This window comes from Canis lupus, chromosome 7 (assembly GCF_011100685.1).
Source record: "Canis lupus familiaris isolate Mischka breed German Shepherd chromosome 7, alternate assembly UU_Cfam_GSD_1.0, whole genome shotgun sequence".
Taxonomy (NCBI): domain Eukaryota; kingdom Metazoa; phylum Chordata; class Mammalia; order Carnivora; family Canidae; genus Canis; species Canis lupus.
The window spans coordinates 43,084,700-43,098,229 of record NC_049228.1 but is presented as its reverse complement, the minus strand read 5'-3'; the positions used below and the strand labels follow the sequence as shown (position 1 = coordinate 43,098,229).

Genomic DNA, 13,530 nt, shown 5'->3' with positions numbered 1-13,530 from the left:
TCGCTTAGGAAATGTAAAATGGAATGAGGTGGGCGAGCGGTTTGGTGGCGGCAGCCTTGCGGGTTCGCTCCAGACACAGAGATGCAGCTCTTTGTGAAGACCCTGATGGGCAAAACTATCACCCTTGAGGTCGAGCCCAGTGACACCACTGAAAATGTCAAAGCCAAAATCCAAGACAAAGAGGGCATCCCACCTGACCAGCAGCGTCTGATTTTTGCGGGCAAACAGCTAGAAGATGGCCGAACTCTGTCAGACTACAATATCAGAAAGAGTCCACCTTGCACTTGGTGCTTCGCCTGCGAGGTGGCATCATCAAGCCTTCACTCCGCCAGCTGGCCCAGAAATACAACTGCAACAAGATGATCTGCCGCAAGTGTTATGGTCGCCTGCACCCCGCTGTCAACTGCCACAAGAAGTGCGGCCACACCAACAACCTGCGCCCCAAAAAGAAGGTCAAATAAGGCCCCTCCACCGGCTCTTCCTTTGCCCGCAGGGTGGCCTCCTGCCCGAGCCTCAATGGGTCCTGGGGGCTCAATAAAGTTTCCCTTTCATTGACTGGAAAAAAAAAAAAAAAAAGGAAATGTAAAATGCTGTGGCTGCTCTGGAAAATAGCTGGTGGTTCTTCAAAAGGCTAAATACTGAGTTATCATATGCCAAGAAATTCCATCTCTAGGTAGAACTCAAAAGAAATGAAAACATGTTCATACAAAAATGTGTGCATGAATGTTCACAGGCAGCATTATTCTTATGTTACAGCCAAAAAGTGGGAACCACCCCTATATCCATCAATTGATACATGGACAAACAAAATGTAGTATGTATATCTATGCAAAGGAATATTATGAAGCCATAAAAAAGAATGCAGTACTCATTCATGCTACAATATGAATGAATCTTGAAAACATGGGAAATGAAAGAAGCTAGCTGCAAAGGCCACATATATGATTCCATTTATATGAAATCCATAGAGACATATGGTCCAGGGGCTGGGGTGGAGGGATTGGGGGGGAAGTGACTGCTACTGGGTGTGCATTTTTTGGGGGGGAAATGAAAATATTCTGGAGTTGAACAGTGGCAATGGCTGCAAAACTCTTACCTATACAGTTTTAAAAGGGTAAATTTTACAGTATGCAAATTGTACTTAATTATTAAGGAAGAAATTCTAAGTATGGAGAATTACAACTGTAAATTAATCCTTACATTTCTAAGAAAAAAATGTCTTGCAATTTTTTTTTTAAAGATTTTGTTTATTTGAGAGAGAGCAAGAGAGTATGAGCTGGGAGGAGGAGCAGAGGGAGAGGACGAGAGAGAATCTCAAACTGACTCCATGCTGAGTGCTGAGCCTGATGTGTGCTCAATCCCAGGACTCTGAGATCAGACCTGAGCCAAAACCAAGAGTTGGGCACTCAGGGACACCTGGGTGGCTCAGCGGTTGAGGGCCTGCCTTTGGCTCAAGGTGTGATCCTGGATTCCCAGGTTCAAGTCCCACATCAGGCTCCTTGCATGCAGCCTGCTTCTCTGTCTGCCTGTGTCTCTGCCTCTCTCTCTCTCTCTCTCATGAATAAATAAATAAAATCTTTTTTTTTTTTTTTTTTTTTTTTTTTTTTTTTTTTAAATAAATAAAATCTTAAAAAAAAGAGTTGGGCACTCAAATGACTGAGCCACTGAGATGCTCCTTTTCTTGCAAATCTTCTATAAATTTAAATTATTTCAAATGAAAAACTTGACACTGAATGACAATTATATGGATAACTTTTATTCTGCTCCATCTAAGTGATTTTTTAAAAAGTAAATCATTTATAGGGGTGCCTGCATGGCACAGTCAGTTGAGTGTAACACTGCTGGTTTCAGCTTAGATCTGATTTCAGGGTCCTGGATCGAGCCCCAAGTCTGGTTCCGTGCTTAGCTCTGAGTCTACTTGAGTTTCTCTCTCCCTCTTCCTCTGTTCCTCCCACCTGTGGTCTCTCTCTCTCTGAAATAAATCTTTTTAAAAAGTACATCATTTACAAACTTCAAATAATACTTCACGTGGAATTTAGTTCTGAAAAAAATGAGTTCCTTAATCTGTAACACCTCATATTCTTGTTCGTTTATTTATTTATTTTTTTAAAAATTTTTATTTATTTATGATAGTCACACACAGAGAGAGAGAGAGAGAGAGGCAGAGACACAGGCAGAGGGAGAAGCAGGCTCCATGCAGGGAGCCTGATGTGGGACTCGATCCTGGGTGTCCAGGATCACGCCCTGGGCCAAAGGCAGGCGCCAAACCGCTGCGCCACCCAAGGATCCCCCTATTTATTTATTTATGACAGATTTTTTTAAAGATTTTTTTATTTATTCATGAGAGACAGAGAGAGAGAGAGAGGCAGAGACACAGGCAAAGGGAGAAGCAGGCTCCATGCAGGGAGCCTGATGTGGGACTCGATCCCGGGACTCCAGGATCACGCCCTGGGCTGAAGGCAGGCGCTAAACTGCTGAGCCACCCAGGCACCCCAATTCTTGTTCTTTTAAAATAAAAAGATAGAATAAGGGCAGCCCTGGTGGCTCAGCAGTTTAGCACCACCTTCGGCTGGGGGCGTGATCCTGGGGACCCAGGATCAAGTCCCACGTCGGGCTCCCTGTGTGGACCCTGCTTCTCCCTCTGCTGGTGTCTCTACCTCTCTTTTTCTCTCTGTGTGTCTCTCATGAATAAATAAATAAATAATCTTAAAAAAAAGAATAGTATAAAAGTCAATAATGTGCTTTGCAGTCGGTCAGACTGTGCTATGTTTTAGCTTTATGCCTTTGGAATAATTATTCAACCTCTAGGAGCCTCAGTTTCTCCATCTGTAAAAAGGAATAATTGATTGTTCGGTACAGGCTAAGAAAGCACTTCTATTCTCCTGTGCTTATAATTAAAGCCCACCTCATTTAGTATACAGTCTGATGTTCTAGTTTCTAATTAGAAAACTCATTTTTTCCTTAACCCCTACTAGCTATGCTATTACTTATCATTACTCTATATGATGGGTTTGGAGTGGAGATAGATTCTATTACTTACCAATAATGCCAATAAAAGATCTGGTAGAGAAAGATATTATCCAAACTATCTGGAAGTTCAGAGACATCTCCACTGTCTATTGCCATAACTGCAAGCTGACTACATCCCTACGTACAGTAAGCAAACTCACTAAATCACTAAGTATAGCCAATTCTGACCTGTTTAATTATCTCTTTTCAGACACTGTTAGAGAATAACAAATAAAAGTGTCCTTAACTTTAATAAGATAAAAGCTATACATACTTTAGACCATTTAGCTGTAAGGCACAGAAGACAAAAGTACCAAGTTAGATGAAAGCATTGTACTTACCAGTTGTTTATTGTGCTGTGGCAGAGGGCAAGGCTGGGCACCAGCTGGCTCTCTGTATACTGGGGTTACTGACATGCTGGCAGGGTGGGCACACATGAAGCGTACCTGTACAGCCTCAACAGCTGGACTTGGGTTCAGGACACCTGGGTTATTTCCAATTCGGAACGTCAGAGTCTTTAAGGAAACAACAGAGCAAGAGGCAACTGTGGGTTGACATCAGTTGTACCAATCTACATGTGTTAGAATTATTCAAACTCTAGTATAGGATCTTTCTGGACATTAAAATCATCATAGTTCTTTCTTTTAAAGATTTTATTTATTCATGACAGACAGAGAGAGAGAGAGAGGCAGAGGGAGAAGCAGGCTCCATGCAGGGAGCCCGATGTGGGACTCGATCCCGGGTCTCCAGGGTCAAACCCTGGGTTGAAGGCGGCGTTAAACCGCTGGGCCACTGGGGCTGCCCAAAATCATCATAGTTCTTGATCATGGCTAAGACAAACAAGGGTATCATGGAAATTTATAAACAAAGAAAATATTTTTTAAAAATCTAATTCTGACCAATCACTTGTCTTTTTCTCCACCAAATCTTCCATTTAAAAAAAGATTTATTTATTCATGAGAGAGAGAGAGAGGGAGAGGCAGAGACACAGGCAGAGGGAGAAGCAGGCTCCATGCAGGGAGCCCAACATGGGACTCGATCCCCAATCTCCAGGATCAGGCCCTGGGCTGAAGGAGGCACTAAACCGCTGAGCCACAGGCTGCCCTCCACCAAATCTTTCAAATCTTTTGTTATCAGTTGGCAAAAAGTAGAAAAACTATTTTGTGTTTCAACCTGTCTCTAGTGGAAGCACCAAATGAGTAACAGAATGTGGAGACAAAAGACAAGAAGGCTCCAACAGGAGTAACAACTCTGACAGTGCTGACAGCCAGCCAAGTTCATAAAAGACATTAAAAAAGAAGCTCAGTTCTTGGGCAGCCCCGGTGGTGCAGCGGTTTAGTGCCGCCTGCAGCCCAGGGTGTGATCCTGGAGACCCTGGATGAGTCCCACATCAGGCTCCCTGCAGGGAACCTGCTTCTCCTTCTGCCTGTGTCTCTGCTTTTCTCTCTCTCTCTCTCTCTCTCTCTCTCTCTCTGCATCTCTATGAATAAATAAATAAAAAATTAAAAAAAAAAAGAAGCTCAGTTCTTACTAAGTTAAAATCATACATCGATTCCTTGTGGGCTGGTTCCATACAGTCATACACTGAATTCTCAACCTGGTCAAACTGTAAAGAAACAGGGCACAACTGTGGATCTATCACTACCTCTAAAATAATAAAACTAATTCAACTGATAAAGGGCAACACACTTGCTATCTTATAGCAGATCTAAATGGTTCTTCAAAAGTGCTCACCACTCACAATTGCTAACCAATCAAAACTGCTAAGAGTGACATTTCAACTTTCCCTTTCCCTTCCTTGCATTTTTTTGGAAGTGGGAAACCATATATCCTCTAATCTAGACAACAAGCAAATGGATTATAGTAATAAAGTTGAAATTTATTGAACTTATTGAAATAAGTTCGTTACTACAAAAAGATCTTGAGCCATTTGGCAGATTGTCAGAATTCTCAAATGAGTGAAATCTTTGAGTATATTTAAAGGATAGTAAAGTTAAAAAAAAACCCTTTAATCAATAATTAGAATTTTCCTATGTTAATTAACTAGAATTTAAATAAAATTTTGGAAGAAAAAAAGTATTTTCCTGTCTATAAATGAAATCTGTTAGAATCTAAAAAGGAATGACTAGAGGTATAAAAGATTTGGAATATTACTGGAATATTTAAGGAATGACTAGAAGTATAAAAGATTTGGAATATTACTGGAATATTTAGTTTAGTGACTAAAACAAATGTTCAAAAAATATCATTTTCCTACTTACTTGTTCCCCTAAATCCAGGCACAAGACCCGGTAGATATACTGGTTCTGTTTTCTCTTGGCTGGCAGCCGAACTTGTGTTAATTCAATTTTCTCTGTCTTCTCCATGCTCAACTCCAAAAAGAATCGAGAGGGCTCCAAGATCCATGGGCGGGGGCCCCCTTCAAATACCATTTCCTTCACAGACTGCCATGTCACCAATGCCACCTCCACAGGGTTTACAGCCTGATTGGCATTCAAAGAAATGAATCCTTGATTGGTCAGGGAACTCAACAGTTTTCTAAAGTAAAAAACCGGTTGATTGCTGAAAATGACATTAGACTTAATTTCCAAATCAGGAGACATGTACACGATGCCTCTCACTTGGATGTTTCTCAACCTCTGTACTTATTTTGATCCTATCATTCAGGCCTAACTTGTGTGTTACCTTACCTAATAATATCTGATCATTCCAGACCACAACCACTTCCACATCCTCTTATAATACTCATCTCTACTATTCACTGTATACTAATTCATCTCCTAAAGCTGTTTGAAGGTATCTAATGTTTCACATGTATAATAATTCTTATGCTATTATCTAAAATTATTCAGAGAAAAGAATATCTTTTACCTGTATTTTAAAAGAGACTGTCTCTTCCTTATTGGGATTTACTACAATGTTGGGCACATAAGCGGTATTGAACAAGTAACTGTATAAGCATTTTAAATGGAGATTTTTTTAAAAATCTGAATATAGGTGACACACAATATTAGTTTCACATGTATGACACAGAGATTTGACATCTGTTATGCTGTTCTCAGAAGTCTAGCTACCCTCTGTCCCTGTACCACACTATTACAGTACCATTATGTTCCCTATGCAGTGACTTTTATTCCCATGACTTAATTCATTCCATAACTAGAAGCTCATATGTCCCACTCCCCTTCATTCATTTTGCCCATCCACCTCCCCCCTCAATCTGGTAACCATCAGTTTGTTCTTGGGACTGATTGTGCATTTTGTTTATTTATTCATTGGTTTTGTTTTTCTAATTCCACATATGAGTGAAGTTGTATGGAATCACTGGTCTTCCTCAGTCTGACTTATTTCACTTAGCATAATACCATATAGGCCCATCCCTGTTGTCACAATGGTTTGATCTCATCTTTTTATGGCTGTGTAATATTCCTCTCTCTGTGTGTGTACATATACACACATCTTCCTTACCCGCTCATCTACCAATGGGACTTTTGGGCTGCTTCCATACACATCTTGACTATTGTAAATAATGCTGCCATAAACATAGGATGCTTACATCTTCTCAGATTAGTGTTTTCATTTTCTTTGGTTAAATACTCAGTAGTGGAATTACTAGATCATATGATAGCTCTATTTCAGTTTTATGAGGAACCACAATACTGTTTTCCAGAGTGGCTGCCGCAATGTACATTCCCACCAACAGTGCACAAGGGTTCCTTTTTCTCCAGATCCTCACCAACACTTGCTGTTTCTTCTTTCATTTTAGCCATTCTGACACAGGTGTGAAATGATCTCGTTGTGGTTTTGATTTGCATTTCCCTGATGATGAGTGATGCTGAGCATGTTTTCATGTGTTGGCCATCTGTGTGTCTTCTTTGGAAAAATGTCTCTTCAGGTTCTCTGCCTATTTATTTATTTTTATTATTTTTTAAAGATTTTATGTATTTATTCAAGAGAGACACACAGAGAGAGGCAGAGACATAGGTAGAGGGAGAAGCAGGCTCCCTGTGGGGAGCCTGATATAGGATTTGATCCCAGGACCCTAGGCTCACAACCTGAATTGAAGGCAGATGCTCAACCCCTGAGCCACCCAGGTGCCCTGCCTATTTTTTTATTGGACTTAGTTTTTTAGTGTTGAGATGTGTAAGTTCTTCATATATTTTGGATATTAAACCCTCATTAGATGTATCATTATCTGTTCCCATTCCATAGGTTACCTTTTGTTTTGTTGTTGGTTTCTTTCACTGTGCAAAGGCTTTTTATTTTGATGTAGTCCCAATGGGGTTTTTTGTTTGTTTTTCCAAAGGTTTATTTTTGCTTTTGTTTCCCTTGCCTCAGGAGACAGCTAGAAAAATGTTCAATGTCATTGGCTAATGTCAGAGAAATTACTGCCTATGTTCTTTTCTAGGATTTTTTTTTAAGATTTTAAGATTTTATTTATTTATTCATGAGAGACAGAGAAAGAGAGAAGCAGAGACACAGGCACAGAGAGAAACTGGCTCCATGCAGGAAGCTCGGTGCAGGACTCGATCCCAGGATTCCAGGATCACACCCTGGGCCGAAGACAGGTGCTAAACCACTGAGCCACCCAGGAAACCCCTCTTCTAGGATTTTTATAATTTAAGGCCTTATTTAGGTCTTTAATCCATTTTGTGTTTATTTCTGCGTATGGTGTTAGAAAGTGGTCCAATTTCATTCTTTTGCATCATGCAGATGTCGTTTTCCCAGCACCATTTATGGAAGAGACTGTCCTTTCCCTATTGTATATTCTTGCCATGATTGTTGAAGATTAATTGATCATATAATCATGGGTTTATTTTTGAGATCTCTAGCCTGTTGCATTGACCTATGTGTCTATTTTTGCGTCAGTTCCATACTATTTGGATTATTATAGCATTGTAACATATATTGAAATCTGGGATTGTGATACTTCCAAGCTTTGTTCTTCTTTCTCAGGATTGCTTCAGTTATTTGGGATCTTTTGTAGTTCCATACAAATTTTAGTATTTTTTCTGGTTTCATGAAAAATGCTGTTGGCATTTTGATAGGGATTGCAATGAATCTATAGATTGCTTTGGCTAATATGGACATTTTAACAATATTAATTCTTCCAATCCATGAGCATGGGCTATCTTTCCATTTTTGTCATCTTCAATTTCTTTCATCAATGTTTTATAGTTTTCAGAGTATAGGTCTTTCACCTCCTTGATTAAATTTATTTCCAGGCATTTAAATTCTTTTTGGTATAATTATAAATGATGTTAATTTTCTTAATTTCTCTCTCTGCTACTTCATTATTAGTGCATAGAAACATCACTGATTTCTGGGTATTAATTTTGTATCCTGCAACTTTACTAATTAATTTATTACTTCTAATATTTTTTTGGTGGAGTCTTTAGGATTTCCTATGTGTAGTATCATGTCCTCTGCAAAATGTGATAGTTTAGCTTCTTTACCAAATGGAAGCCTTTTGTCTCTTTTTCACTGTCTGATTGCAACAGCTAAGACTTCCAATACTATGTTCCATAAAAGTGGGGAGAGTGAACATTCTTGTCTTGTTCTGATCTTAGAGGAAAAGCTCTGAGTTTTCACTATTGAGTATGATGTTATCTGTGGCTTTTTCAAATATGGTCCTTAATGTGTTGAGGCATGTTACCTCTAAATCTTGAGAGTTTTTATCATTAATAGATGTTGAATTTTATCAAATGCTTTTTCTGCATCTGTTGAGATAATCATGATTTTTATAATTTGTTTTGTTGATGTAGTAAATCACATTGATTGATTTGTGAATATTGAATCATCCTTGCTTTCCTGGAATAAATCCCATTTGATAGCAGTGAATCATTTTTTTTAAGTTTTTATTTATTTATTTATGAGAGATACACAGAGAGAGAGAGAGAGAGACAGAGAGAAAGAGAGAGGCAGAGACACAGGCAGAGGGAGAAGCAGGCTCCATGCAGGGAGCCTGATGTGGGACTTGATCCCGAGTCCCCAGGATCACACCCTAGGCCAAAGGCAGGCACTAAACCACTGAGCCACCCGGGCTGCCCTCCTTTTTTTTTTTTTTTTTTTTTTTTAAGATTTTATTTATTTATTCATTAGAGACACACAGAGAGAAAGGCAGAGAGAGCACACTACATGCAGGGAGCCCAATGTGGGACTCGATCCCAGGACTCCAGGATCATGCCCTAAGCTGGAAGGCAAACGCTTAACTGCTGAGCCACTCAGGCGTCCCATGATCCTTTTAATTAATATATTGTTGTAGGTGGTTTGCTAATATTTTGTTGGGGACTTTTGCAGCTATGTTCATCTGTGATACTGGCCTGTAATTTTCTTTCTTTATGGTGTCCTTTATCTAGTTTTGGTATCAGGGTAATGCTGGCCTTGTGGGATGTATTTGGAAGCTTTCCTTCCTTTTCTATTTTTTGGGATAGTTTGAGGAGAATAGCTATTAACTCTTTTTTAAAAGTTTGGTAGAATTCACCTGTGAATGCATCTGGCCCTGGACTTTTGTCTTGGCAGTTTTTTGATTACTGATTAGCAATCAGTCTGTTCAGATTTTCTATTTCTTCCTGATTCAGTTCTGGAAGACGTATTGTATTGTATTGATTGATTGATTGATTGATTTGATTCATTTATTTTAGAAAGAAGGGGGAGAGGGGCAGAGGGAGAGAGAATCAGCACACTCCCTGCTGAGCACAGAGCCTGATACATGGCTTAGTCTCACAACCCTGAGATCCTGACCTGAGCTAAAATCAAGAGTTGGACACTTAACTGACTAAGCCACCCAGGCACCCCAGGAAGATTGTAGGTTTCTAAAAATTTATCCATTAAATGGATATTTTATTAAGTTAGCAAAGAACTTTTATCCTAAAGATAAAAATATAATACAGCTATATACTTCATCCTATTTCTCAAAGAACTCTCACCTAAGAGTATAGTCAAGATTGGTATTATTTACTCCAGTATCCAGAGAAATCGGATCCTATTACAAATGAGCAAATGTGTTTTAGGAGAACATCAAAGTGAAGGTGATTTTCATGTAGTACACAGTGACTAAGTTGCAAAATGAAGTATAGAGTTTCAGCAATCATTCTAAAGATGTAAATAAACCATGCCTTAGTATTTCTTTCCTGAACTGGGCAAGTTTATTCTTGAATACTATTAAAATTAAACATTCCTATGTCTGATGGCAGTATTCTCTTAAATAATGTGTGTCTATATAACTTAATTCAACAATTATTCATTGATGGCCCATTGGGGATATAGTAGTAACAAGTCAAATAAGGTTTTGCCTCACAGTAGAACTCACAGTCTGGGAAAAACAGATTTGAATAGGTAGAGTATATTGGGCATTACAAAAAGGCATCGTACAGTGTGCCATACAACCCTCTAATAGAAGAAACACAATTAGAGGTTTCACAAAAGGCCTTCCTCAGAAAACAAGACAGAAATCATTCCTTTATCCTAGATACATAGTCCAAAATTAACCAGACCAACTGAATTGGACTGATACGTAAAAGGACAAATTGAAAACTATACCATGTACTGAAACATAATACTGATTAAATAAAGGCAGAAAGCATATATCCTTTTAAGCAGGTAGGGGGGAAACATACAACCAAAGCACTACATATAGAAGGAAAATCATCATCTTATTTCCTTTCTTTTAAGGGTGGTTTTCATCCAGGGGAGATATGATCTGTAGATACTCAATAAATATAAAATAAGGCTGGGAATAATCATAAAATAAAAAACCTAATGAAATGACAATGAGTCACAGCCAAGTACTTTCACTGAACTAGGCAACTAGGATGATTCATCCACTGAGAACAAATGAAATATGCTTGAACTGGATGTTTAATACTTAATGCTGCATAATGTGCAGTAAGGCCAACTCAAAATGCAAGGCTTTAAAAATTTTTTTAAGATTTTATTTATTTATTCATGAGACAGGGAGAGAAGGAGAGACATACATAGGCAGAGGGAGAAGCCAGCTCCATACAGGGAGCCTGATGACCCGATCACACCCTGAGCTGAAGGCTCAACCACTGAGCCACCCAGGTGTCCCGCAAGCTTTAAAATTAATAACTTACCTTGCTTCTTTCATTAGTGTTAATTTTTCCCCCAAGGGTGACTCCTTATCTCAAAAGACCCTGATTCAAGATTTGCCAGGCTCTACCAGCAAGAATTTGTAGACATCAATTCTAGCTCCTGAAGGATTCAAATATGAACAGATACCAGGCTTTACTTTTGTTTTGAACTGCTACCTGTCATAATGTCTGAATCATAATGGACTAATCCTTAGGCCCTAAATAATGACTGTTGTGCTGAAAATCCTTAAGTATAAAGATTAAAGATGACAAATCTCCCTCTCTAGAATAGTTCTCTTTCAGAGTTCTTCAAAAGAGACCATCCTAATATCCAATATTTTATTCAGCATCGTGTTAACAGTGACATATGCACATGTAAAAATTCAAATAGTATCTTAAGAGTGGCGTACTTTATATACCTTACTATATGCATATTTTATACTTCAGTAAAAAAGAAGAAATAAACGGGGAATATCTAAAGCTTGCTGACACAACTTAAAGATATTCGGGGCACCTGGGTGGTTCAAGCAGTTGACATCGGCCTTCAGCTCAGGTCGTGATCCTGGGGTCCTGGGATCAAGTCCCACATCGGGCTCCCCGCAGGGAGCATGCTTCTCCCTCTGCCTATGTCTCTGCCTTTCTCTCTGTGTTTCTCATGAATAAATAAATAAAATCTTTTTAAAAAACAAAACAAAACAAACAAAAGCAACCTAAAGATATTCCTGTGGTAGAAACATGAGGGAGTAAACTCCCTGATACTCAGGTTTGATAACTTTAGATATAAAAACGAGAGTGGTAAATAAAGAGAACACAAATATAACCATAAAACATCTCACCTTTAGGGGTTCATAAGCAGCAAATGTGGCACTGCTCTCCAAGTACTCTTCAGACTCAGTCACACTCACTGTGACCAGGGTATGGCCTAAAGACTTGGCTGCTATATGTGTACTAGAGCAGTGTGTTGGTCCAGGTCTTTGAATACCTGCAAATCAAAAAACATGACTTCATTACAGTAATAAGCAGTCAGTTCTCAAGGGGATCAATCTACAGAAATATAAGAATTTTAATACATTAAGAAACATCTTGATTTCATACATTAACTACTAGGCCTCAATTGTTTATATCATATCAATATAAACATCTGTTCCTTTTATTAACAGATATATATCAAGTAAGAACGTAAGACACAATTTTATGTTCAGTGAGGATACAAACATAAGCAAAGATCCCAACTTCAAGGCTAAGGGAGAGTGAACATTTACATAAATTAAGGTATAATGGGATGCCTGGGTGACTCAGTGGTTGAGCATCTGCCTTCAGCACAGGTTGTGATCCTGGGGTCCTGGTATCGGGTCCGTGTCGGACTCCCTCTGGGAGCCTGCTTCTTCCTCGGCCTATGTCTCTACCTATGTCTGTGTCTCTCATGAATAAATAAAACCTTTTAAAAAATTAAAAATTAAAAAAAATTTTTAAAAATTAATAGTAGAAAATGATAAGCAGTATAGAGGTCTAGGAAACAGGTTACTTCTAGTTGGAGAGATCATGGAAGATTCAGATACATAGAAGACAGTATCTCAAATTGATGAATGAGCAAAGATAGAAATATAATGATATACACATGAGTATATAAAGGAGCAATACAGGAAATTTTAACTTAAATAGTTTGTTTAGCTGGAGCCACATATAAAGGAAACCCAAGTATGAAGTAGTTATGAAAAATAGATTGGAAAAAAAGAAAGAAAGAAAAATAGATTGGGTTATCTTGTAGAGACCTTGAACATTAAACTAAAAGGACTTTAGCTCTACTCCACTGGCAATGAGAACCCCCTCACATTTTTTGAGCAGAAAAAGTAATACTGAAAGTGAGCTTCATGAAGGTCCATCTGGTAGCCACGGATTATCAAAGGTGAGCAACAGTTAGGAGGATATTGTTCTATTCTAGGTGAGAAATAGTGAGGGCATAAAAATTAGGAGACATACCCAGAGAACAGAGATAAGAGAGATTATACTTAGCAAGGGCAAGGCAGAAGTTCAAGTTACAGTAAATAGCAAATACTAAGTAAATGTTAGATGCTACTACTACTACTATTATTACTGATTAAAAAACAATGGTAAGAGCAGCCCGGGTGGCTCAGCGGTTTAGAGCTTGCCTTCCGCCCAGGGCATGATCCTGGAGTCTGGGGATCGAGTCCCACATCAGGCTCCCTGCATGGAGCCTACTTCTCCCTCTGCTTGTGTCTCTGCCTCTCTCTCTCTCTCTCTCTCTCTGTCTCTCATTAATAAATAAATAAAATCCTTAAAACAAAAACAAAAATTCAAAAAAACAATGGTAATCAGGATCACACAGACATTCAATAACAGAAAATAATATTGGTCTTCATGGATAGCTTGTTCACATTCTCCTTTTATTAGAAAAAGATATTTTTGG

At 38.7% G+C, this 13,530-nt stretch overlaps 1 protein-coding gene and 1 pseudogene across 11 annotated transcripts in view; one reads left to right on the top strand and one right to left on the bottom strand.

Moving 5' to 3' along the window:
• Positions 1-13,530, bottom strand: part of NUP210L (nucleoporin 210 like) — an 81,097-nt gene that overhangs the window by 37,530 nt on the left and 30,037 nt on the right. For 10 of the 11 annotated variants that reach the window (XR_005362396.1, XR_005362395.1, XR_005362394.1 and 7 more), the window contains 3 exons: positions 11,939-12,084; positions 5,271-5,492; positions 3,351-3,524 (listed from right to left, as the gene is read on the bottom strand). Coding sequence is in view for 8 of the 11 variants with exons in the window: in XM_038543277.1 (XP_038399205.1) it covers positions 3,351-3,524; positions 5,271-5,492; positions 11,939-12,084 (542 nt within the window). In the remaining 3 variants the exon portion in view is untranslated. The remainder of the gene's footprint in view (positions 1-3,350; positions 3,525-5,270; positions 5,493-11,938; positions 12,085-13,530) is intronic. The other variant, XM_038543276.1, reaches the window with a different exon arrangement.
• On the top strand, positions 62-555 carry LOC100688727 (annotated as a pseudogene).